General features: G+C 45.8%; 2 protein-coding genes across 3 annotated transcripts; both read left to right on the top strand.

Moving 5' to 3' along the window:
* The first annotated feature begins 34 nt into the window (after positions 1-34).
* Positions 35-24,806, top strand: rad54b (RAD54 homolog B). 2 transcript variants are annotated; one of them, XM_071396358.1, is made up of 15 exons: positions 35-115; positions 847-1,019; positions 2,707-2,902; positions 17,750-17,965; positions 18,156-18,455; positions 18,566-18,728; positions 18,861-19,086; positions 20,169-20,255; positions 20,487-20,607; positions 20,688-20,827; positions 21,916-22,206; positions 22,270-22,433; positions 23,276-23,537; positions 23,760-24,024; positions 24,108-24,806. In XM_071396358.1, exons 2-15 carry the CDS (start codon positions 852-854, stop codon positions 24,326-24,328), a joined length of 2,820 nt encoding a protein of 939 aa, XP_071252459.1. In that variant the 5' UTR covers positions 35-115; positions 847-851; the 3' UTR covers positions 24,329-24,806. The 2 variants fall into 2 exon arrangements, with proteins under 2 accessions (XP_071252459.1, XP_071252460.1); XM_071396359.1 differs by lacking the exon at positions 847-1,019 and having other exon boundaries at positions 36-115.
* On the top strand, positions 6,830-13,979 carry LOC139573183 (fibrinogen silencer-binding protein). The gene is made up of 2 exons (XM_071396364.1): positions 6,830-8,283; positions 13,124-13,979. Exons 1-2 carry the CDS (start codon positions 7,868-7,870, stop codon positions 13,713-13,715), a joined length of 1,008 nt encoding a protein of 335 aa, XP_071252465.1. The 5' UTR covers positions 6,830-7,867; the 3' UTR covers positions 13,716-13,979.
* Positions 24,807-25,259: the final 453 nt, after the last annotated feature.

The raw sequence follows: 25,259 nt of genomic DNA, 5'->3' as shown, positions 1-25,259 counted from the left end.
ACACGTAGCCAATAGCAGTTTACGCCACTTTAGCGGGAGAATTCGTCTCTGAAGAGTTGTGTATCATTGTTTTCCTGTAACTAACTGTCAAGCAGAGGCTTGCTTGACTAAACAGGTATGTATGAAACATACATTTATGCCTTATGTTATCTTTCCAACATATTGTCACAAGCTAGTTGCTTGTTATAGACGATGAGATTAAAATGTTGAAGCGTTCAAGGTAGCTGCACTAATTTGGGCTAACTAGCTACACTAACGTTAGTTAACAGTTACATACATTTACATTTAAGTCATTTAGGAGACGCTCTTATCCAGAGCGACTTACAAGTTGGTGTATTCACCTTATGATATCCAGTGGAACAACCACTTTACAATAGTGCATCTAACTCTTTTAAGGGGGGGGTTAGAAGGATTACTTTATCCTATCCTAGGTATTCCTTAAAGAGGTGGGGTTTCAGGTGTTTCCGGAAGGTGTTAGTTAACGTAATGTATCTATCTGAACCAACAATGACGTGTATAAACACATCATTGGTATAAACCCATACATCCCATTGATCTGAACTAACTATTCAAGGGCCATGTACACTGAATGGAAGTTATATATAGCTATGTTATGTAAATCTATTATTTAACTAGCTGCCTTTTCCTAATCCGCTGCTTACTAGAACATTGATTAGCTAGTTAGCTAGCTGAATAAGGTGTTTCAGTAGGGAACAAAAACCTGCATACCCAGGACCACTAGTACTTGTTCTCCAGGGGGCTCAGGGTTGGCCACCCCTACCCATAAGCCCTCTTATAGATGTGAAATGATTTGATCAAATATTACAAACACCCCCTCACTCACAGACAGGATGCGTCGCTCAGGGGCCCCCAGCCAGGTCTTTGGTAACATGTCGAAGAAGCCCCGGTTCGTCCCTCCTGGAGCCTCACTGGCTGGTCCTCCTGACCCCCCTGTGGGTACCCTGCTTGAACCGGAGCCTCTGGCCCCTAAACTCGCCCTGGGGAACGTGCTCAACAAGGTGAACACACGGTCCACTTCACTTTCATCCTTAGTCACAAATGTGACCCCTATTACTATTGTAGTAATTAAGTAACTAAGCATAGGAGTCATATTGGAGCTACTTCTCTCTCTAGCCGATGTGAGTAAGACCTTTAACAAATTAACATTCACAAGGCTGCAGGGCCAGACAGATTACCAGGACGCGTACTCAGAGCATGCACTGACCAGCTGGGAAGTATCTAAACTGACATTTTCAACCTCTTCCTGACCCAGTGTGTAATAGCTACATGTTTCAAGCAGACCACCATAGACCCTGTGCCCAAGAACGCCAAGGTAACCTGTCTAAATGACTATTGCCATGTAGCATCTGTAGTCATGAAAGGCTGGTCATGGCTCACATCAATACCATCATCCCAGACACCCTGGATCCACTCCAGTTCGCATACCTCCAACAGATCCACAGATGACACAATCTGTATTGCATTTCACACCGCCCTTACCCACTTGGACAAAAGGAACACCTACGTGAGAAGGCTGTTAATTGACTACATCTCAGCGTTCAACACCATAGTGCCCTCCAAGCTCATCACTAAGGTAAGGACCCTGGGACTGAACATCTCCCTCTGCAACTGGATCTTGGACTTCCTGTCAGGGCGCCCCCAGGTGGTGAGGGTAGGTAACAACATCCGCCATGCTCACCCTTAATATGGGGGCCCCTCAGGGGTGCATGCTTAGTCCACTCCTGTACTCCCTGTTCACCCATGACTGTGTGGGTGCGCACGACTCCAACACCATTAAGTTTGCCGACGACATAACGGTGATAGGCCTGATCACCGACAACAATGAGACATCCTATAGGGAGGAGGTCAGAGACAACAAGCTCTCCCACAATGTCAGCAAGACAGGATCTGATGGTAGACAACAGGAAACGGAGGGCCGAGCACACCCACATTCACATCGACAGGGCTGTAGTGGAGGGGCTGCATCACCGCTTGGTATGGCAACTGCTTGGCATCTGACCGCATGGCACTACAGAGGGTAGTGCGTACAACCCAGTACATCACTGGGGCCGAGCTCCCTGCCATCAAGGACCTCTATGCCAGGCGGTGTCAGAGGAAGGCCCTAAAAATGTTCAGACTCCAGCCATCCAAATTATCGACTGTTCTCTCTGCTACCGTACGGCAAGCACTACCAATGCACCAACAGGACCCTGAACAGCTTCTAGCTCCAAGCCATAAGACTGCTAAATAGTTAGTTTTTAAAAAACTGTTCAATGGTTTACATTTACATTGTAGTCATTTAGCAGACACTCTTATCCAGAGCTACTTAGTTAGTGCATTCATCTTCAGATATCTAGGTGGAACAACCACACATCTCAGTCATAGTAAGTACATTTTTCCTGAAAGTAGCTATCAGCAAAGTCAGAGCTAGTAAGGGGGTGTTAGTTAACAAAAGGCTTTTTGTTATTGTCAACTTCTCGTTACTCATTGTGTATCTATTATTTTATTATTACGTGTTTTTTCTATTATTTCTCTGTTGTGAAGTAAGTAAGCATTTCACTGTTAGTCCAGACCTGTTGTTTACGAAGCATATGACAAATAACATTTGAATTGATTTGACTTCATCCAAGACTGTGTAAAGGGTTTCACTCATACTGCGACATGTGGACCTTCTCAGACCTATCTAACAGTTCTCCTTCCTTGCAGGTCCAGAGGAGCCTCTCAGTCCCTGCACTGCCCCTTGCCCTGCCTGTGAAGGCCTTCAGCCTGGCTAAGAGCAGCCCCCAAGCCCCAGGCCTGTCCAGAGCTCTAGCCAGGGTGCTGGGTGCAGCAGACAGTAAGAAGAACGAGCTAGAGCCTGAAGACCCTTCCTTTACAGAGGAGAACACTGGAGACCCAGCTGGTGAGTCAGATGTGGGGTGGGTTGTGGTGGTGGCACAGTAAACGTTGCCATTGAAACCAGGTATTCCTAGTGTAGATCTAATGCATTTAAATTTGGAGCAGTACTTCTGGTAAGCTTTGGATTTACTCTCTCTGTATGTCAAAAGCAGAAATCATGGTGATGAACATCACTGATTATAAAGCAACAAAGTTACTACTAACCAACGATGATGGTAAGAATAGTCAGGGAAAAAAATTGTGCCATAAGCAAAATGCAGTATATTAACTATGTAGCATATATTGTTTACATTTCACTGCTGTTGCTAAAGATGTTCTGAAACATTGTTTGAGAGATGCTGGGATTTTGTATAGGTTAACGATTGAGTTTAAGACCCAAGAAGGTGAGGCACGGGTAGAAACTGTATTTTGCCTAATAAAATAGGGATATTTTTTATTTAAGCAGGCAAGTCAATTAAGAACATACAGTGGCTTCAGAAAGTATTCAGACCCCTTGACTTTTTCCGCACTTTGTTACGTTACAGCCTTATTCTAAAATGGATTAAATAAAAACTAATCCTCAGCAATGTACACACAATACCCCATAATGACAAACCAAAAACAGGTTTTTCATTTTCTAAATGTATACAAAATTTAAAACCGATACCTTATTTACATAAGTATTCAGACCCTTTGCTATGAGATTTGAAATTGAGCTCAGGTGCATCCTGTTTCCATTGAGCATCCTTGAGATGTTTCTACAGCTTGGAGTCCACCTGTGGTAAATTCAATTGATTGGACATGATTTAGAAAGGCACACACCTGTCTATGTAAGGTCCCACAGTCAAAGGAATTGTCCGTAAAGCTCCGAGACAGGATTGTGTCGAGGCACAGATCTAGAGAAGGGTACCAAAGCATTTCTGCAGCATTGAAGGTCCCCAAGTACACAGTGGCCTCCATAATTCTTACATTTACATTTACATTTAAGTCATTTAGCAGACGCTCTTCAAAACTAAACTCCGCTAAACTGAGCAATCGGGGGAGAAGGGCCTTGGTCAAGGGGGTGACCAAGAACCCAAAGGTTACTCTGACAAAAGGCCAGAGTTCCTCTGTGGAGATGGGAGAACCTTCCAGAGAGACAACCATCTTTCAAGGCTTTATGGTAGAGTGACCAGACGGAAGCCATTCCTCAGTAAAAGGCACATGACAGCCCGCTTGGAGTTTGCCAAAAGGCACCTAGAGATTCTCAGACCATAAGAAACAAGATTCTCTGTTCTGATGAAACCAAGATCGAACTCTTTGGCCTAAATGCCAAATGTCACGTCTGGAGGACACCTGGCACCATCCCTACGGTGAAGCATGGTGGTGGCAGCATCATGCTGTGGGGATGTTTTTCAGTGGCAGGGACTGGGAGACTAGTCAGGATCGAGGCAAAGGTGAACGGAGCAATGTACAGAGAGGTCCTTGTTGAAAACCTGCTCCAGAGCTCTCAGGACGTCAGACTGGGGTGAAGGTTCACCTTCCAACAGGACAACGACCCTAAGCACAAAGCCAAGACAACGCAGGAGTGGCTTTGGGACATGTCCTTGAGTTGCCCAGCCAGAGCCCGGACTTGAACCTGATCGAACATCTCTGGAGAGACCTGAAAATAGCTGTGCAGCAACGTCTCCCATCCAACCTGACAGAGCTTGAGAGGATCTGCAGAGAAAAATGGGAGAAACTCCCCAAATACAGGTGTGCCAAGCTTGTAGCGTCATACCCAAGAAGAATTGAGGCTGTAATCGCTGCCAAAGGTGCTTCAACAAAGTACTGAGTAAAGGGTCGGAATACTTATGTAAATGTAATATTTCAGTTTAAAAAGATCTAAATTAGCAAACATTTCTAAAAACCTGTTTTTGCTTTGTCATTATGGAGTATTGTGTGTAGATTGATGAGGAGAAAAAAGCGATTTAATCAATTTTACATTAAGGCTGTAACATAACAAAATGTGGAAAAAGTCAAGGGGTCTGAATACTTTCCGAAGGCACTGTATACTTATTTACAATGACGGCCTAGCAAGAGGCAAAAAGGCTAAACTTTCCAGTTTGAGTGTGTTTTGCAGCTTGTTCCAGTCGCTAGCTGGAGCGAACTGAAAAGAGCAGCGACCCAGGGATGTGTGTGCTTTGGGGACCGTTAACAGAATGTGACTGGCAGAACGGGTGCTCTATATATAGTTGTATTGTTTTATTTAACCTTTATTTAACTAGTCAGTTAAGAACAAATTCATATTTTACAATGATGGCCTACCCCGGACAAACCCTCCCCTAACCCGGACTACACTGGACCAATTTGTGCGCCGCCCTATGGGATTCCCGATCACGGCCGGTTGTGATACAGCCCGGGATCGAACCAGGGTCTGTAGTGGCGCCTCTAGCACTGAGATGCAGTACCTTAGACCGCTGCACCACTTGCAGTAGGTATCTCAGATAGGGGGGAGTGAGGGCTAAGAGGGTTTTATAAATAAGCATCAACCAGTGGGCCTAGCACCGGATATACAGAGACGGCCAGTTTACAGAGTGCCGTGATGTGTCCTATAAGGAGCATTGTTGGCAAATCTGAAGGCCGACTGGTAAAGAACATCTAGCTGCTCGAGAGTACCCTTACCTGCCGATCTATACATTTCATCTCCGTAATTTAGCATGGGTAGGATGGTCGTCTGAATCAGGGTTAGTTTGGCAGCTGGGTGAAAGATGAGTGATTACGATAGAGGAAACCAAGTCTAGATTTAACCTTTGGGTTATTTCCAATGTGGTCCTTGATGTAAAAGACAGGAAAAGATGCTACGACCTCCGACAAGACATCAAACATGCAAAAGGACAATATAGGAGGAAGGTGGAATCCTATTACATCGGCTCCGACGCTCGTCGTATTTGGCAGGGCTTGCACACGATAACGGATTACCTAGGGAAACAGCCATGAGTTGCCTAGCGATGCAGAACTCCCAAACAAGCTCCATGCCTTCCGTGAAAGCCCCTGTTTTTCCAGATGACTGTGATCTCGCACTCCGTAGCCGATGTGAGTAAAACATTTAAACAGGTTCACAATCACAAGGCCGGAATACTAGAGCGTGTTCATCAAAGCATGCGTTGACCAGCTGGCAAGTGTCTTAACAGAAATGTTCAATCTCTCCTTGTCCCAGACTGTAATGCCAACATGTTTCAACGCACCACCATTGTCCCTGTTCCCGAGATCTCCAAGGTAACCTGCCTAAATGACTGTAGTCATGTGGCACTCACATCTGTAATTATGAAGTCCAAGGCTGGTCATGACACACATCAACACCATCATCCCAGACACCCTAAACCCACTCCAATTCACATACCATCCCAACAGATCCACAGATGACGCAATCTTGCACTTCCACCTGGAGGGGAAATAACTGTCAATGCTGTTGATAGACTACAGCTCAGTGTTCAACACCATAGTCCCCTCCAAGCTCCTCACCAAGCTAGGGACCCTGGGACTGAACCCCTCCCTCTGCAACTTAACCACAAAGCGCTAGAGGTTGGTGCGGCAACCTAGTGCATCACTGGGGCCATGCTCCCTACCATCCAGGACCTCTATATCAGGCGGTATCAGAGGAAGACTCCAGCCACCCAAGCCATAGACTGTTTACTCTGCTACCGTCTGGCAAACGCTATTGGAGCACCAGCTCTCAGACCAACAGGCTCAGTTAAAAATATGTTCATTTTTGTCAGCCTGATTTAGGCCTTAGCCGATACTCGTTGGTGTATTTTAATTATGACTACAAATTAAAGGATTTTTAAACCCTCACGTGTGCCTGGACTTTTTTATGCCACTTAACACCTATTTGTGGTTATAATTTTTCCTTGAAACCAAGATCATGTATATGCTGCTTTAGAAAGGAAATGCAGCAAACCAATATCGCCTTTCTAAGGTGAGCGACACTTCGTCTATCCATTTAGGACTGGCAGGGATTTATTTAATGCTCTGGCTTGGGCTTCAGTGAAACAAACACACACTGAATGAAGCCTAGCCAACTGTAACAAGCCTATGTTTTAATGACAGCAGGTCCAGCATTATGCAAATGAGCGTGGGTAGTGCAGCGGCAGCGCGAGGCAGATTAGAGCTGTGCCTGGGATCAGTGAGCACACGCGCTCTGTCCCCCTCCCTCTCAGAGCAACTAGTGCCTCTGTCTGTCTTCTCTCCTTTCTCTGCTTTTCCTCTCTTTAGCTTTTCACTAGTTTTCCCTCATTCTGTTGTTCCCGTCGGCGGATGATCCGTGTGTTTCTCTTTGAGAAGCAGCTCTGATTTTCCTTTGTGTAAAAAAAAATAATCGCGCATTCGCACGGACTCGCGCTGCGCGCACACCGCTCCGGTTAAACCAGCGCCGTTTCTCTTTTCTAGTTAAACGGAAATAAGAATAAAGAAAATGCATCTTTACAATTTAATCGGTATTTCCCCATGTAAGCACACACATTCCCCCCGTATGTTAGTATTTGGTGTATAGCAGTTAGAACGAGCGCTGATTTGAGGTTTAGAGAGACCGGGCTGTAAGTAGGTCGGGCTGGGTTTAAGCGGCTTTAGCCTGCGTCAGCCTAAGCTGGGAGGAATTCACCCAAAGCCCTCCGCGGTAGGCGGGGGCCTAAACGAGGCTGGCCTAGTTAAGCCTGATTCTTATTGTTGCCGTGTGTGTTGTGTAACACAGAGCAGAGAAGACCTCGGATGAGAGAGAGTACATGCGTTAGACAGAGACTGTTTGATTGAGAATCCATGAAGGGGGAGAAAGAAGAGGGACAAGGAAGAGAGTGAGTGAGTGAGAGTTAAACCAGTATTAGCCTGAGCCTCATCACAGAACAGAAAGAAAAGGGAGGTAGAGAACCAGACCAAATCTCAAAAGGAGAGGAAACGAAGCGAGATATTGTGTTGAGTTAGTGCTGGTGTCTAGGCCTGGCTCGGTTCAGTCTGGTTCCCTGGGCTATGTTCTAAGATGTCGTCTGGGTCCGTCTACACGTCGTCCAGTATGGTGGGTAAGGCTCGCTCGTCCAACTTCACCCTGTCTGAGAAACTGGACCTGCTGAAGCTGGTCCGCCCACACATTCGCATCCTGGAGGAGCACACCAACAAGCACGCTGTCATCGTGGACAAGAACAAGTGCTGGGACACAGTGTCTGAGCAGTACAACGTCCTGGGGGGGGACAGGCCCCCCCGCACTGCTCAGGGCCTACGCACCCTCTACAAGAGGCTGAAGGAGTCGGCCAAACAGGAAGTGATGCAACGGAGACACGCCCAGCCAGAGTACAGAGGAAGTATATCTGAACCAACCAGGAGAGTGATGGAGATGATACCTCACCTTTTCCATCACGGAGCTATCCACCATGATAAAGACCCAGCAACGATGCACAGGTGAGACACACACACACACACACACACACACACACACACACACACACACACACACACACACACACACACACACACACACACACACACACACACACACACACACACACACACACACACACACAAGCTCTACGAGAGGGGAGGGGCTGCTCTACTAGTAATTAGAGGGGCTGCTCTACTAGTAATTAAAGGGGCTGCTCTACTAGAGAAGGGAGGGGCTGCTCTGTAGAGCTCTACTAGTAACTAGAGGAGAGGGGCTGCTCTACTAGAGAGGGGGGGGCTGCTCTGTAGAGCTCTACTGGTAACTAGAGGGGAGGGGCTGCTCTGTAGAGCTCTACTGATAACTAGAGGAGAGGGGAGGGGCTGCTCTACTAGAGAGGGGAGGGGCTGTTCTGTAGAGCTCTACTGGTAACTAGAGGGGAGGGGCTGCTCTGTAGAGCTCCACTGATAACTAGAGGAGAGGGGAGGGGCTGCTCTACTAGAGAGGGGAGGGGCTGTTCTGTAGAACTGAACACAGAGCTAACCTCAATCAGTTTACAAATGCACACATACACACTCCTCATGCTCACACTCTTGACCTCAGAACAGCCTCCATTTGTCAGGGCATGGACTCTACAAGGTGTTCCTCAGGGATTATGGACCATAGTTGTGTCTGGTTGACTGGATGTCCTTTGGGTGGTGGATCATAATTGATACACACGGGAAACTGTTGAGTGTGAAAAACCCAGCAGCATTGCAGTTCTTGACACGTACAGGTGCACCTGGCACCTACTACCATACCCTGTTCAAAGGTTCTTACATTTTACGTCTTGCCCATTCATCCTCTGAATGGCACACATTCTCAATTGTGTCAAGGCTTAAAATCCCCCTTTAACCTGTCTCTTCCCTTTCATCTACACTGATTTCAGGTGGATTTAAAAAATGACATCAATAAGGGATCACCTAGATTCACCTGGTTAGTCTGTCATGGAAAGAGCATTTGTTCTTAATGTTTTGTATACTCAGTGTATAATTTATTATTATATGATAGTTCCAGCATTAATTAAGACAATGAGCAAAATATGAGTTTACAGCACCTTACACGTCATGTCTACAGCACCTTACACATCATGTTTACAGCACCTTACACGTCATGTTTACAGCGCCCTTACACATCATGTTTACAGCACCTTACACATCATGTTTACAGCGCCCTTACACATCATGTTTACAGCACCTTACACATCATGTTTACAGCACCTTACACATCATGTTTACAGCACCTTACACGTCATGCTTACAGCACCTTACACGTCATGTCTACAGCGCCCTTACACATCATGTTTACAGCACCTTACACATCATGTTTACAGCACCTTACACGTCATGCTTACAGCACCTTACACGTCATGTCTACAGCGCCCTTACACATCATGTTTACAGCACCTTACACATCATGTTTACAGCACCTTACACATCATGTTTACAGCACCTTACACGTCATGTTTACAGCACCTTACACGTCATGTTTACAGCACCTTACACGTCATGTCTACAGCACCTTACACGTCATGTCTACAGCACCCTTACACGTCATGTCTACAGCACCCTTACACGGCATGTTTACAGCACCTTACACATCATGTTTACAGCACCTTACACATCATGTTTACAGCACCTTACACGTCATGCTTACAGCACCTTACACGTCATGTCTACAGCACCCTTACACGTCATGTCTACAGCACCCTTACACGTCATGTTTACACGTCATGTTTACAGCGCCCTTACACGTCATGTTTACAGCACCTTACACGTCATGTTTACAGCGCCTTACACGTCATGTTTACAGCGCCTTACACGTCATGTTTACAGCACCCTTACACGTCATGTTTACAGCGCCTTACACGTCATGTTTACAGCGCCTTACACGTCATGTTTACAGCGCCTTACACGTCATGTTTACAGCGCCCTTACACGTCATGTTTACAGTGCCTTACACGTCATGTTTACAGCACCCTTACACGTCATGTTTACAGTGCCTTACACGTCATGTTTACAGCACCCTTACACGTCATGTTTACAGCACCCTTACACGTCATGTTTACAGCGCCTTACACGTCATGTCTACAGCGCCCTTACACGTCATGTTTACAGCGCCTTACACGTCATGTTTACAGCGCCCTTACACGTCATGTTTACAGTGCCTTACACGTCATGTTTACAGCGCCCTTACACGTCATGTTTACAGCGCCTTACACGTCATGTTTACAGCGCCTTACACGTCATGTTTACAGTGCCTTACACGTCATGTTTACAGCGCCTTACACGTCATGTTTACAGCGCCTTACACGTCATGTTTACAGCGCCTTACACGTCATGTTTACAGCGCCTTACACGTCATGTTTACAGCGCCCTTACACGTCATGTTTACAGCGCCCTTACACGTCATGTTTACAGCACCCTTACACGTCATGTTTACAGCGCCTTACACGTCATGTTTACAGCGCCTTGCACGTCATGTTTACAGCACCCTTACACGTCATGTTTACAGCACCCTTACACGTCATGTTTACAGTGCCTTACACGTCATGTTTACAGCGCCTTACACGTCATGTTTACAGCGCCTTACACGTCATGTTTACAGCGCCTTACACGTCATGTTTACAGCGCCTTGCACGTCATGTTTACAGCACCCTTACACGTCATGTTTACAGCGCCTTACACGTCATGTTTACAGTGCCTTACACGTCATGTTTACAGCGCCTTACACGTCATGTGTACAGCACCCTTACACGTCATCTCTACAGCACCCTTACACGTCATGTTTACAGCACCCTTACACGTCATGTCTACAGCACCCTTACACGTCATGTTTACACGTCATGTTTACAGCGCCCTTACACGTCATGTTTACAGCGCCTTACACGTCATGTTTACAGCGCCCTTACACGTCATGTTTACAGCGCCTTACACGTCATGTTTACAGCGCCTTACACGTCATGTTTACAGCGCCTTACACGTCATGTTTACAGCGCCTTACACGTCATGTTTACAGCGCCTTACACGTCATGTTTACAGCGCCTTACACGTCATGTTTACAGCACCTTACACGTCATGTTTACAGCACCCTTACACGTCATGTTTACAGCGCCCTTACACGTCATGTTTACAGCACCTTACACGTCATGTTTACAGCACCCTTACACGTCATGTTTACAGCACCCTTACACGTCATCTCTACAGCACCCTTACACGTCATCTCTACAGCACCCTTACACGTCATGTTTACAGCACCCTTACACGTCATGTCTACAGCACCCTTACACGTCATGTTTACACGTCATGTTTACAGCGCCCTTACACGTCATGTTTACAGCGCCTTACACGTCATGTTTACAGCGCCTTACACGTCATGTTTACAGCGCCTTACACGTCATGTTTACAGCGCCTTACACGTCATGTTTACAGCGCCTTACACGTCATGTTTACAGCGCCTTACACGTCATGTTTACAGCGCCTTACACGTCATGTTTACAGCACCTTACACGTCATGTTTACAGCGCCCTTACACGTCATGTTTACAGCGCCCTTACACGTCATGTTTACAGCACCCTTACACGTCATGTTTACAGCACCCTTACACGTCATGTCTACAGCGCCCTTACACGTCATGTTTACAGCGCCCTTACACGTCATGTTTACAGCACCTTACACGTCATGTTTACATTACCTTACACGTCATGTTTACAGCACCCTTACACGTCATGTTTACAGCACCTTACACGTCATGTTTACAGCACCCTTACACGTCATGTTTACAGCACCCTTACACGTCACATATACACACATATCACCCCATTCACTCTGTCCAGTTCAAAATATATTTGAGTTGTGGAGACGAGTCTATCAAACCCGCTTTTCAAGAGGCAGAAAGTCAACAATCTGGTCAATTCACATTTTAAACGTAGGAGAGGTATTAGCCCACAGTAGCAGAATGCATTCTTTAGCAAAGTATGAGATGGTCATGAAAAGGGTTTTAAGAAGAATGTTTTTGACCTTCCCGAAGACCGGTTGTATTTCTACACAGCCGGTCTTCTACACCTGCATTTCTTGCTGTTTGTGGTTTTAGGCTGGGTTTCTGTACAGCACTTTGTGACATCGGCTGATGTAAAAAGGGCTTTATAAATACATTTGATTGATTGAATACTCTCAATACCCCCACCTAGTGCCACTTATACATGTATGGCTGTAGTAATAAAGCTGTATTCTATTCCATATTGTCTCTGCAGGGTGATGTATAATGATACAGTAATAAAGCTGTATTATTCTGCTTATCTGCAGGGTGATGTATAATGATACAGTAATAAAGCGGTATTATTCTGCTTATCTGCAGGGTGATGTATAATGATACAGTAATAAAGCTGTATTATTCTGCTTATCTGCAGGGTGATGTATAATGATACAGTAATAAAGCGGTATTATTCTGCTTATCTGCAGGGTGATGTATAATGATACAGTAATAAAGCGGTATTATTCTGCTTATCTGCAGGGTGATGTATAATGATACAGTAATGAAGCTGTATTATACTGTTAATCTGCAGGATGATCTATAATGATACAGTAATGAAGCTGTATTATACTGTTAATCTGCAGGATGATCTATAATGATACAGTAATAAAGCGGTATTATTCTGCTTATCTGCAGGGTGATGTATAATGATACAGTAATAAAGCTGTATTATACTGTTAATCTGCAGGATGATCTATAATGATACAGTAATGAAGCTGTATTATACTGTTAATCTGCAGGATGATCTATAATGATACAGTAATAAAGCTGTATTATTCTGTTTATCTGCAGGATGATGTATAAGCATGACTCTCCTATGGAGCAACCTGGCAGCAGCTCCTCCCTCCCAGACTACCCATCAAACCCCGTCACACACCACCTGGACCAGGATGTGGTCAGGCTGGACCAGGATGTGGTCAGGCTGGACCAGGATGTGATCAGACTGGACCAGGACGTGGACGTGAAGCCTCCGCCAGACCTGACCATCCTCTCCACGCGTGTGGGGGTGGTGCTAGGAGGAGAGGGGGCGGAGGAGGAAGATGAGGAGTTGGGCAGTGTCCATGGTTATGACGGCTCCCTCTCTCCCTGCCCATCCTCCGTCGTCCTGCCCCTCTCCACCTCACCCGTTCCACTGCAACGTGACCTTTACCCTCATGACCACTACCCCCGCCGTGACCCTGACAGGCTTCGTCCCCTTCAGCTGGCCAAGGAGGAGCACGAGCAGGTCATGACCAATCACAGAAAGATGGGCGTATACCTGGAGGAGAAGAGGGAGGGGCTAAAGAGGAAGCAGGAACTGGAGGAGGAGCTTCTGAGAGCAAAAATCAAAGTAGAGAAACTGAGGGCAGCCAGGCTGAGACATGGACTACCACTGCCCCTATAACTAACACACTCATTGCCTGATTGGACTGACCATTTGGCACTCAGGAGGATGCTCTGAATTGTTTGTATTTCTGTGTTGAATGTTTAGCGTGTGGAAGAGGGGTTTGGCCTGAGAAATAATGTTTGTGTGATGAACAGTGAGTTTGAGGGAGGATTTAAAGGTCCAATGCAGCCTTCTCTATCTCAATATCAAATCATTTCTGGGTAACAATGAATTACCTTACTGTGATTGTTTTCCATTAAAATGATCAAAAAGAGACAAAAATAGATTCTTAGCAAAGTTCAATTTCTCAAGTAAGAATTTTGCTAGGATTCTCTGCGAGTGGTCTGAGTGGGGAGGGGAAAACTGAAAACAAACTGTTATTGGCAGAACAGTTTGGAACTCTCTTTCTTATTGGTCTATTAACACATTTATGGTGATGTCACCAGGCAGGCCAAAACTCCATCCCATCAGAACAGGCTGAAATTTCAGCCGATATTTTTAAACATCTCTTACGCTAAAAAGGCATTATCATTAATTTCACCATTTCACAGTATTCCAATCTCATAGTGTGGAAATATACAGTACCAGTCAAAAGTTTGGACACATCTACTAATTCAATTGTACTATTTTCTACATTGTAGAAAAATAGTGAAGACATCAAAACTATGAAATAACACATATTGAATCAAAAAACCAAAACACATATTGAACCAAACAGTGTTCAACAAATCAAAATATATTTAATATTCTTCGAAGTAGCCACCCTTTTGTCTTGATGACAGCTTTGCACACTCTTGGCATTCTCTCAACCAGCTTCATGAGGAATGTTTTTCCAACAGTCTTGAAGGAGTTCCCACAAATGCTGACCACTTGTTGGCTGCTTTTCCTCCACTCTGCAGTCCAACTCATCCCAAACCATCTCAATTGGGTTGAGGTCGGGTGATTGTGGAGGCCAGGTCAGCTGATGCTGCACCATCTCTCTCCTTCTTGGTCAAATAGCCCTTACACAGCCTGGAGTTGTGTTTTAGGTCGTTGTCCTGTTGATATACTAATGATAGTCCCACTAAGCGTAAACCAGATGGGATGGTGTATCGCTGCAGAATGCTTTGGTAACTATGCTGGTTAAGTGTGCCTTGAATTCTAAATAAATCACAGATAGTGTCATGAGCAAAGCACCATCACACCTCCTCCTCCATGCTTCACGGTGGGAACCACACATGCGGAGATCATCCGTTCACCTACTCTGCGTCTCACAAAGACATGGCAGTTGGAACCAAAAATCTCACATTTGGACTCATCAGACCAAAGGACATATTTCCACCTGTCTAATGTCCATTGCTTGTGTTTCTTGGCCCCAAAAAGTATCTTCTTATTGGTGTCCTTTTAGTAGTGGTTTCTTTGCAGCAATTTGACCATGAAGGCCTGATTCAAGCAGTCTCCTCTGAACAGTTGATATTGAGATGTCTGTTACTTGAACTCTGAAGCATTTATTTGGGCTGTTATTTCTTAGACTGGTAATGCCAATGAACTTATCCTCTGCAGCAGAGGTAACTCTGGGTCTTCCTTTCCTGTGGCAGTCTTAATGGGAGCCAGTTTCATCATAGCGCTTGATGGTTTTTGCGACTGCAATTGAAGAAACTTTAAAAGTTCTTAATGTTCCCTATTGACTGACCTTCATGGCTTAAAATAATGATGGACTGTCATTTCTCTTTGCTTATTTGAGCTGTTCTTGCCATAATATGGACTTGGTCTTTTACCAAATAGGGCTATCTTCTGTATACCACCCCTACCTTGTCACAACACAACTGATTGGCTCAAACGCAATAAGAAGGAAATACATGTTTCAACAAGGCACACCTGTTAATGGAAATGCTTTCCAGGTGACTACCTCATGAAGCTGGTTGAGAGAATGCCAAGTGTGTGCGAAGCTGTCATCAAGGCAAAGAAGAAGAATCTCAAATATATTTTGATTTAACACTTTTTTTGGTTACTACATAATTCCATATGCGTTATTTCATAGTTTGGATGTCTTCGCTATTATTCTACAATGTAGAAAATAGTAAAAATAAAGAAAAACCATTGAATGAGTAGGTGTGTCCAAACTTTTGACTGGTACTGTATATAAAACACAGGTAAATCTTGTTTTTGACTGCACTGGGCCTTTTGAACAGTGTATTTGCGTAAGGAAGTGTGTGTTTTGAGTGAGGATTTAAACAGTGTGTTTGCGTAAGGAAGTGTGTGTTTTGAGTGAGGATTTAAACAGTGTGTTTGCGTAAGGAAGTGTGTGTTTTGAGTGAGGATTTAAACAGTGTGTTTGCGTAAGGAAGTGTGTGTTTTGAGTGAGGATTTAAACAGTGTGTTTGCGTAAGGAAGTGTGTGTTTTGAGTGAGGATTTAAACAGTGTGTTTGCGTGTGGGACAGTGTGTGTTTTGAGTGAGGATTTAAACAGTGTGTTTGCGTGTGGGACAGTGTGTGTTTTGAGTGAGGATTTAAACAGTGTGTTTGCGTGTGGGACAGTGTGTGTTTTGAGTGAGGATTTAAACAGTGTGTTTGCGTGTGGGACAGTCTGTGTTTTGAGTGAGGATTTAAACAGTGTGTTTGCGTGTGGGACAGTGTGTTTTGAGTGAGGATTTAAACAGTGTGTTTGCGTGTGGGACAGTGTGTGTTTTGAGTGAGGATTTAAACAGTGTGTTTGCGTAAGGAAGTGTGTGTTTTGAGTGAGGATTTAAACAGTGTGTTTGCGTGTGGGACAGTGTGTGGTGACTACGGTTGAGCTATGACTCTGGAGCAAAAGACAATACAGATCTCTGCTTTTGTCAGACAAGAGGCGCTACTATCACTGGTTTTAAAACTGGTACTATTTTGACTGGTTTCATTTCGTTCAAAACCCTGTGTTGCTTTACCATCCTACTAGGAGGGAAGATGATAGGTGATGGGGTGGGAAGTGGATTGGGAGGAAGGAGGGGTTTAGAAGGGGGTGTTGCTGTTACAGTGGTGTGATGTTCAGTGTTTGTTGTTCAGATCTTCTGTGGTTTCATTGTTTTCTATTAAAATATTTTTTTCTAAATTGGTTTTGTGCTTTATCATCCCTCCCCTTCTCTATCCCTCTCTCTTCCCCTCTTCTTTAGCCCCTCGCCCCCATATGTCTCTTCTCACCTCTTCAGTCTGGACTCAATATGAGGTTATTTTCACTGTAAGCCTGCTACCTGTAAGAGTGAATGTGTAATTCAGACCCTGCCTGCAGGTAACTTTTACACTTCACTAGTGAAGAAGGGAGGTAAAGCACGGATGCAGTGATGCTTAACAACTACAGTGACTATACAGTCCTAATATGGTAATTTTAGAGGAAACTGGATTGAATGTTTCTCTGTAAGGCAAGGGAGACCCTCTATAGAGAGAAATATAGGGAAATGGCTTGGACAGCCTCTTGCGGCCCAGGGCTAATGTCTCATCCTGGGCATGGCACTGTAGGAAAGTCCCAGGCTGTAAGCAGAGTGGAGGCCTCAGTGAAGTAGCAGCCTCTGCTGGTGAACATGTGAACTGCCACTCAGCAGATCTTGCATAAAACCTTAGGGGTGAATCATAATTTGAGATATGTGTACACACGCAATTCACACTTTTCTAAATTGTATGTTGCTGCTGTCAATAACAGAATTGAAAACAAATGTATTTTAAAGAGCAATTCAAAGCCTTGGTTCAGGGTGTAGTATTTTATTATTAGAAGCCACATTGGCTACTGCTGAAACAGTGTGTGAGAATGTGTGAGAATGCTGAAACTCTTCCTGGTGTCCACACAAAGCATGAAACATGACATAATACAGAACATTAATGGACAGAACTACATACATTTAAAATAGGAATTCACGCTTTCATACCTTCCTGCTTTTGCTTATATAACTTACCAATCAGGATCTTGTAGTGAAAAAGAGTTGAGCTACTTGTGTCCACTGGTGTGTTCCAGTATATTTACAGTTTGCTGGCTGCTGTTTGTGTGAGCAGTAATGTGTGTGTTAATGCTCTGATTATTAGTGTTGATGTTTTTTGGGTTTCAGATTTCAGATGTTCCTCACAGAGTCCGGCAGGAGGGTGTGGTCCAGGTGTGGTCGGGGCAGGTAGCGGTGCTGGTTCTGACGGGCCGCGGTACTTCAGTGTGATGTGGTGTAAGGCCAGTGGGAGGAAACACAAACGCTGGCAGGGAGACGCTGTCCTGGTGACACAAGGGCGCACTGCCACGCTTAAAGACATGGAGGGCAAGGACATCGGCAAGGGTGAGTGTGTGCACATTTTAGGTTTCCCCCAACACAGATTAAACATAGTCCTTGACTAAAAATCATGCTCAATGGAGAATTCAGATTTGAAAGTGGTTTTAGTCCAGAGGGCTACTCTGTGGCCAGGAGACCGGCCCTGAGAGGGTTATTTTCCGAGTGCATCGGAGAGTGATTCAGATTGTGTGTGTAGGTAGTGGCTATAAGGTATCAGAGCTGGCATCGCTGGGTGAAGGAGAGACCTTGATGATAGGAGCTAAACAGGTGGAGGTGATGGGACTCATATCAGAGCTGGACTACAATAAGGGCCGCTGTTTCCTTGACGTCCATGTGGAGAAGGAGGAGCCTAAGATATCAGCTCCTCCCCCCTCACGACGCCCAGCTTCCAAACCGTTCTGCCGTCCAACGCTATTGGGCGGAGAGACTGATAGGGGAGTGGCCAAGCCTCAGGAGGAGGGGCCCTGTAAACCACGCCATGACCCTCTAGCACCAGGTAAATACACAGACATACAGTACACTCTCTCATCTCACACACACACATGAAGTTACCCATTCTCACACACTTCAAACACACCACACTCATCTCTCTAATGGTGTGTGTAGGAGCCATTGTCATGCCCCGGCCCTCAACCAATCACCAGTGGGCGTATAACAAGGCAGGCCTCCCACTGGTGGATGTGGTGGTTGACCCCTACTTGACCGCTCACCTCCGACCCCACCAGCGAGACGGCCTGCTGTTCCTCTACGAGTGTGTCATGGGGATGAGGTAATGGGAGATGATGAATGATGAATCCTCTGATCACTACAAAATGTATGTTGTGTTCCACAAGGCTCTGTGCTGGGGCTGCTATTTATTTACTTTGATTGATTATGTGTGTGGGGTGTGTGTGTGTGTCAGGGCTACATGTAGGTACGGTGCTATCCTGGCAGATGAGATGGGTCTGGGTAAGACCCTCCAGAGCGTGGCTTTGACGTGGACGCTGCTAAAGCAGGGCCCATACGGCGGGAAGCCGGTTGCTAAGCTTGTGCTGGTGGTTGCCCCCGGCAGCCTGGTGCAGAACTGGGGGGCGGAGTTTAAGAAGTGGCTTGGCCGTGAGAGGATCAACGTCTACACTGTTAACCAGGTAGGGGTGTGTTTGATCAGTGTCTACACTGTTAACCAGGTAGGGGTGTGTTTGATCAGTGTCTACACTGTTAACCAGGTAGGGGTGTGTTTGATCAGTGTCTACACTGTTAACCAGGTAGGGGTGTGTTTGATCAGTGTCTACACTGTTAACCAGGTAGGGGTGTGTTTGATCAGTGTCTACACTGTTAACCAGGTCGGGGTGTGTTTGATCAGTGTCTACACTGTTAACCAGGTAGGGGTGTGTTTGATCAGTGTCTACACTGTTAACCAGGTAGGGGTGTGTTTGATCAGTGTCTACACTGTTAACCAGGTAGGGGTGTGTTTGATCAGTGTCTACACTGTTAACCAGGTCGGGGTGTGTTTGATCAGTGTCTACACTGTTAACCAGGTAGGGGTGTGTTTGATCAGTGTCTACACTGTTAACCAGGTAGGGGTGTGTTTGATCAGTGTCTACACTGTTAACCAGGTCGGGGTGTGTTTGATCAGTGTCTACACTGTTAACCAGGTCGGGGTGTGTTTGATCAGTGTCTACACTGTTAACCAGGTAGGGGTGTGTTTGATCAGTGTCTACACTGTTAACCAGGTAGGGGTGTGTTTGATCAGTGTCTACACTGTTAACCAGGTAGGGGTGTGTTTGATCAGTGTCTACACTATTAACCAGGTAGGGGTGTGTTTGATCAGTGTCTACACTGTTAACCAGGTAGGGGTGTGTTTGATCAGTGTCTACACTGTTAACCAGGTAGGGGTGTGTTTGATCAGTGTCTACACTGTTAACCAGGTAGGGGTGTGTTTGATCAGTGTCTACACTGTTAACCAGGTCGGGGTGTGTTTGATCAGTGTCTACACTGTTAACCAGGTAGGGGTGTGTTTGATCAGTGTCTACACTGTTAACCAGGTCGGGGTGTGTTTGATCAGTGTCTACACTGTTAACCAGTTAGGGGTGTGTTTGATCAGTGTCTACACTGTTAACCAGGTAGGGGTGTGTTTGGAGGAAGAGAGGAGAGAGGAAGAGTGTGTTTCCCTGTAGTGCTGTTTCTGATCCATATGGTGATGTGTGTTCCGCGTTGTGTTGTTCATTAGGACCACAGGGTGGAGCTGTTTGCAGCATCTCCTCTCCACAGTGTATTAGTGATCAGCTATGAGATGCTGCTACGCTCTCTGGAAGTGGTGAGTTGGTTCACAGCAGTTTATCTAACAGGGGTGGGAAGTACCAGTGTTACAACACTGTTGAATTACACCTCAACTCCTAAATGACACAGATTAGGAGTACGATGGATGATACACTCATGGGAGATCATAAAGGTCTGTGTGTGTGTGTGTGTGTGTGTGTGTGTGTGTGTGTGTGTGTGTGTGTGTGTGTGTGTGTGTGTGTGTGTGTGTGTGTGTGTGTGTGTCTAGGTACAGAAGCTGGAGTTTGAGCTGGTGATCTGTGATGAGGGTCACAGGTTGAAGAACAGCAGCATCAAGACTTCCTCTGCCCTCAGTGGTCTCAGCTGTACACGCAGAGTTATTCTGACAGGTACACACACAGCCCTCTGTTTTATTGACCTTTTACTTTCTCCTAGTGTTTTCTGATATATTGTGTGTGCTGTACTGTAGGAACTCCTGTCCAGAATGACCTGCAGGAGTTCTATGCCATCATAGAGTTTGTGAACCCGGGCATTCTGGGGTCGTCTGCTGCCTACAGGAAGGTGTACGAGGAGCCAATCCTCCGCTCCCGACAGCCCATCTGCACTGAGGTACATTACACATCTACACTCTCTGTCTCTATACCTCTACACTATCTCTCTATTGTACGCTCACAACAGCCCTCCTGCACTGAGGTACTGTCCCCATCTCTTTCTCTGTCTCTATACCTCTACACTATCTCTCTATTGTACTCTCACAACAGCCCTCCTGCACTGAGGTACTGTCCCCATCTCTTTCTCTATACCTCTACACTATCTCTCTATTGTACGCTCACAACAGCCCTCCTGCGCTGAGGTACTGTCCCCATCTCTTTCTCTATACCTCTACACTATCTCTCTATTGTACTCTCACAACAGCCCTCCTGCACTGAGGTACTGTCCCCATCTCTTTCTCTATACCTCTACACTATCTCTCTATTGTACTCTCACAACAGCCCTCCTGCACTGAGGTACTGTCCCCATCTTTTTCTCTATACCTCTACATTATCTCTCTATTGTACGCTCACAACAGCCCTCCTGCACTGAGGTACTGTCCCCATCTCTATCTCTATACCTCTACACTTTATCTCTATTGTACGCTCACAACAGCCCTCCTGCACTGAGGTACTGTCCCCATCTCTATCTCTGTCTCTATACCTCTACACTATCTCTCTATTGTACTCTCACAACAGCCCTCCTGCACTGAGGTACTGTCCCCATCTCTATCTCTATACCTCTACACTATCTCTCTATTGTACTCTCACAACAGCCCTCCTGCACTGAGGTACTGTCCCCATCTCTATCTCTGTCTCTATACCTCTACACTATCTCTCTATTGTACGCTCACAACAGCCATCCTGCACTGAGGTACTGTCCCCATCTCTTTCTCTATACCTCTACACTATCTCTCTATTGTACTCTCACAACAGCCCTCCTGCACTGAGGTACTATCCCCATCTCTATCTCTGTCTCTATACCTCTACACTATCTCTCTATTGTACGCTCACAACAGCCCTCCTGCACTGAGGTACTGTCCCCATCTCTATCTCTATACCTCTACACTATCTCTCTATTGTACTCTCACAACAGCCCTCCTGCACTGAGGTACTGTCCCCATCTCTGTCTCTCCCTTCATTCCTTCTCTATATCTCTCCCTGTAGGAGGAGAGAGTTTTGGGGGAGGAGCGAGCGGCTGAGCTCTCTCGTCTGACTGGTCTGTTTATTCTGAGGCGGACCCAAGAGATCATCAACCGCTACCTGCCACCTCGTCTTGATTGGACTGTGTTCTGTAGCCCCTCCCCCTTGCAGCGGGAGCTGTACCAGGCTCTCCTCTCGCACCGTGTCATCCGAGCCTGTCTACAGGGGTCGACACAGACTCAAACACACCTCGCCTGCATCACCGCCCTGAAAAAGCTCTGCAACCACCCAGGACTGCTCTACTCCACTGTACAGGTATGACACATAAAGACACGCTGATGATGATGATGATGATGATGATGATTGTGTGTGTTCCAGGAGCGTTCTGATGGCGGCTCAGCAGAGGGTTCTCTGTATGAAGGGCTAAGAGGTGTCTTTCCAGAGTCTTACTCTTCTGGGGGCTTCAGTACAGCTGATTCAGGGAAACTACTGGTCCTGTCTGACCTACTGACCACTATTCGCCACCTCAGCCCTACTGACAGGTAGGTGTGCGTGTGTGTCTGTGCGTGTGTGTCTGTGCGTGTGTGTCTGTGTGTGCGTGTTAGTATGAAGTGTGTCAAGGGATCCGGGTACACTGGCATTGGTTTGTTGACACCATACGGATCCTATTAAATAACTAGATGGGCTGTCATAAACCCTCAAAGTTCCAGAATGGGGTGAAAATGGCAGCCATATTGTCCAGGGAGAAATCCAAACCTGTCTAATTGGAATGAATGGCAGTAGAGGCAGAATCCAGATGTTTCTTATAGAGGAAAATAAAAGCAAAGCATGTGATATCAGAAATTGTGTAATAGAATTATTGTCAACCTAAAATATTGTCATATTATTATAAATACAATTTATATGGATTTTATACATATTTTCTGTATAAATAGCCTCTGTATAAATATATGTGAACAGACCATAAATGTCAACAATGTCAACATTCTTGGAAAGCTGTGAGTTATATGATACAGTATCAGTACTTGTTACATTTACAACTTGTCTCAGTCCTAACTGATTGACTGTGTTGTTTCAATGGAATGTTGGCATATTGGCAGTTAATTAGAAACATTTATAGAATCATTCCTCTAAAACTGGCTGGCTAACAAACACAGTGCAGATAAATTCTTCAAATGCATTACTTTATACAATATCATATCACAGCACTGGCTAACCATGGTTGTCCAACTCCCTGACCAACATGGCTGACCTTTAGACCATCATAAGAAGCTTCATGTCCAGTCTAGTATTCTAATTCTATGGTTGACACACTCATACTCTGGCACATAACTGTGAGATGATCTTGACCATCTTGATCGTGTGTGCGTGTGTGTGTGTACAGGGTGGTGTTGGTGTCCAACTACACTCAGACGTTAGACCTACTCCAGGACCTGTGTGTCCACCTGGACTACACCTACTGTCGCCTGGACGGCAACACCCCCACCATCCAGAGGCAGCGATTGGTGGACAACTTCAACAGCCCTCACTCCGCCCACTTCCTTTTCCTCCTGAGTTCTAAAGCCGGAGGGGTGGGGCTTAACCTGATCGGCGCCTCCCACCTGGTCCTATACGACATCGACTGGAACCCTGCCAACGATATACAGGTACACACACACTCACACACACACTCTCACTCACCACCATTAGTGTATGTTTCGTTCACATCTGAAACACACATGTACACGTTACTGGTCAGTCAGTACCTGCTATGCTCTTGGAGAAGTGAGGATGAGGAAGAGGCCTTCCTCCTGATGTGATAGTTGGGCTGATGTGTGTGTGTGTGTTTGTCTGTGTGTCTGTCTGTCTGTGTGTCTGTCCCCCTCCAGGCAATGGCACGAGTGTGGAGAGATGGACAGAAGAAGACTGTTCACATCTACCACCTGCTCACTGCAGGTACCATAGAGGAGCGTATCTTCCAGAGGCAGGTGTCCAAACAGGGGCTTTCTGGGACAGTGGTGGACTTGGGGAAAGGGGCGGAGCACACCAGCTTCTCCTCCAATGAGCTGCGAGATCTCTTCAGCCTGACAGACACACCCTGTCTCACTCACGACCTGCTACACTGCAGCTGCAGTATGGACGGATCAGCCCCGGGTAATATATATATATATATATATAAAATCACACCCGTTGTCTGCTTGTGTTTTTATTTAATGTGTTTCTTGTGTGTATTATAGAAGAAGGAGAGGATGAGGCGCCTGCGTCTGATAGGCCGTGCCAGCTGGGTCGTCAAGGTGACCGTGGTGGGGCGGGGCAGAAGCATCTGAGCATGTCAGAGCTGATGCAGTGGAGACACTTCGCAGGGGACACGCACACCTTCAGAGATGCTTACCTGGACCACGCACGAAACCACATCTCCTTCGCCTTCCAGTCCACCATCTCACACACCACTCAGTAACACACACACACACACACACACACACACTCACACAACACACCACACACACACACACACACACACACACACACACCACACACACCACACACCACACACCACACACCACACACCACACACCACACACCACACACCACACACACTCACACTCACACTCACACACACACACACACACACACACACACACACACACACACACCCACACCACACACACACACCACACACCACACACACACAACACACACCACACCACCACACACACAACACACACCACACCACCACACACCACACACCACACACCACACACACCACACACACACACACACACACAGGCTTTCCACAAATGACCTCATGCAGAGACCTAAGAAGTGTTCCTTTCTGAGAAACATTGGACTATGTTATTCTTTCTTTATATTCTCTACTGTTTTTACAGTTTGATAGAAGAGAAAGTGTAAATTATGGAATAAACTGCTAAGTTATACTGCGTATTCCTTCTGTCTTTTTTCTGTTGCAGAAATAACAAGATGAATCAAACACTGCCGATGAATCAAACACTGCCGATGAATCAAACACTGTAGATGAATCATTTTTTTTTTTTTTTTTATTTTTACCGTTATTTTACCAGGTAAGTTGACTGAGAACACGTTCTCATTTGCAGCAACGACCTGGGGAATAGTTACAGGGGAGAGGAGGGGGATGAATGAGCCAATTATAAACTGGGGATTATTAGGTGACCATGATGGTTTGAGGGCCAGATTGGGAATTTAGCCAGGACACCGGGGTTAACACCCCTACTCTTACGATAAGTGCCATGGGATCTTTAATGACCTCAGAGAGTCAGGACACCCGTTTAACGTCCCATCCGAAAGACGGCACCCTACACAGGGCAGTGTCCCCAATCATACACTGCAGATGAATCAAACACTGAAGATGA

The sequence above is a fragment of the Salvelinus alpinus genome, chromosome 4 (genome assembly GCF_045679555.1).
Source record: "Salvelinus alpinus chromosome 4, SLU_Salpinus.1, whole genome shotgun sequence".
NCBI lineage: Eukaryota > Metazoa > Chordata > Actinopteri > Salmoniformes > Salmonidae > Salvelinus > Salvelinus alpinus.
Note: the sequence above shows the minus strand (reverse complement) of the source record. Positions and strands in the feature narration are given on the sequence as shown.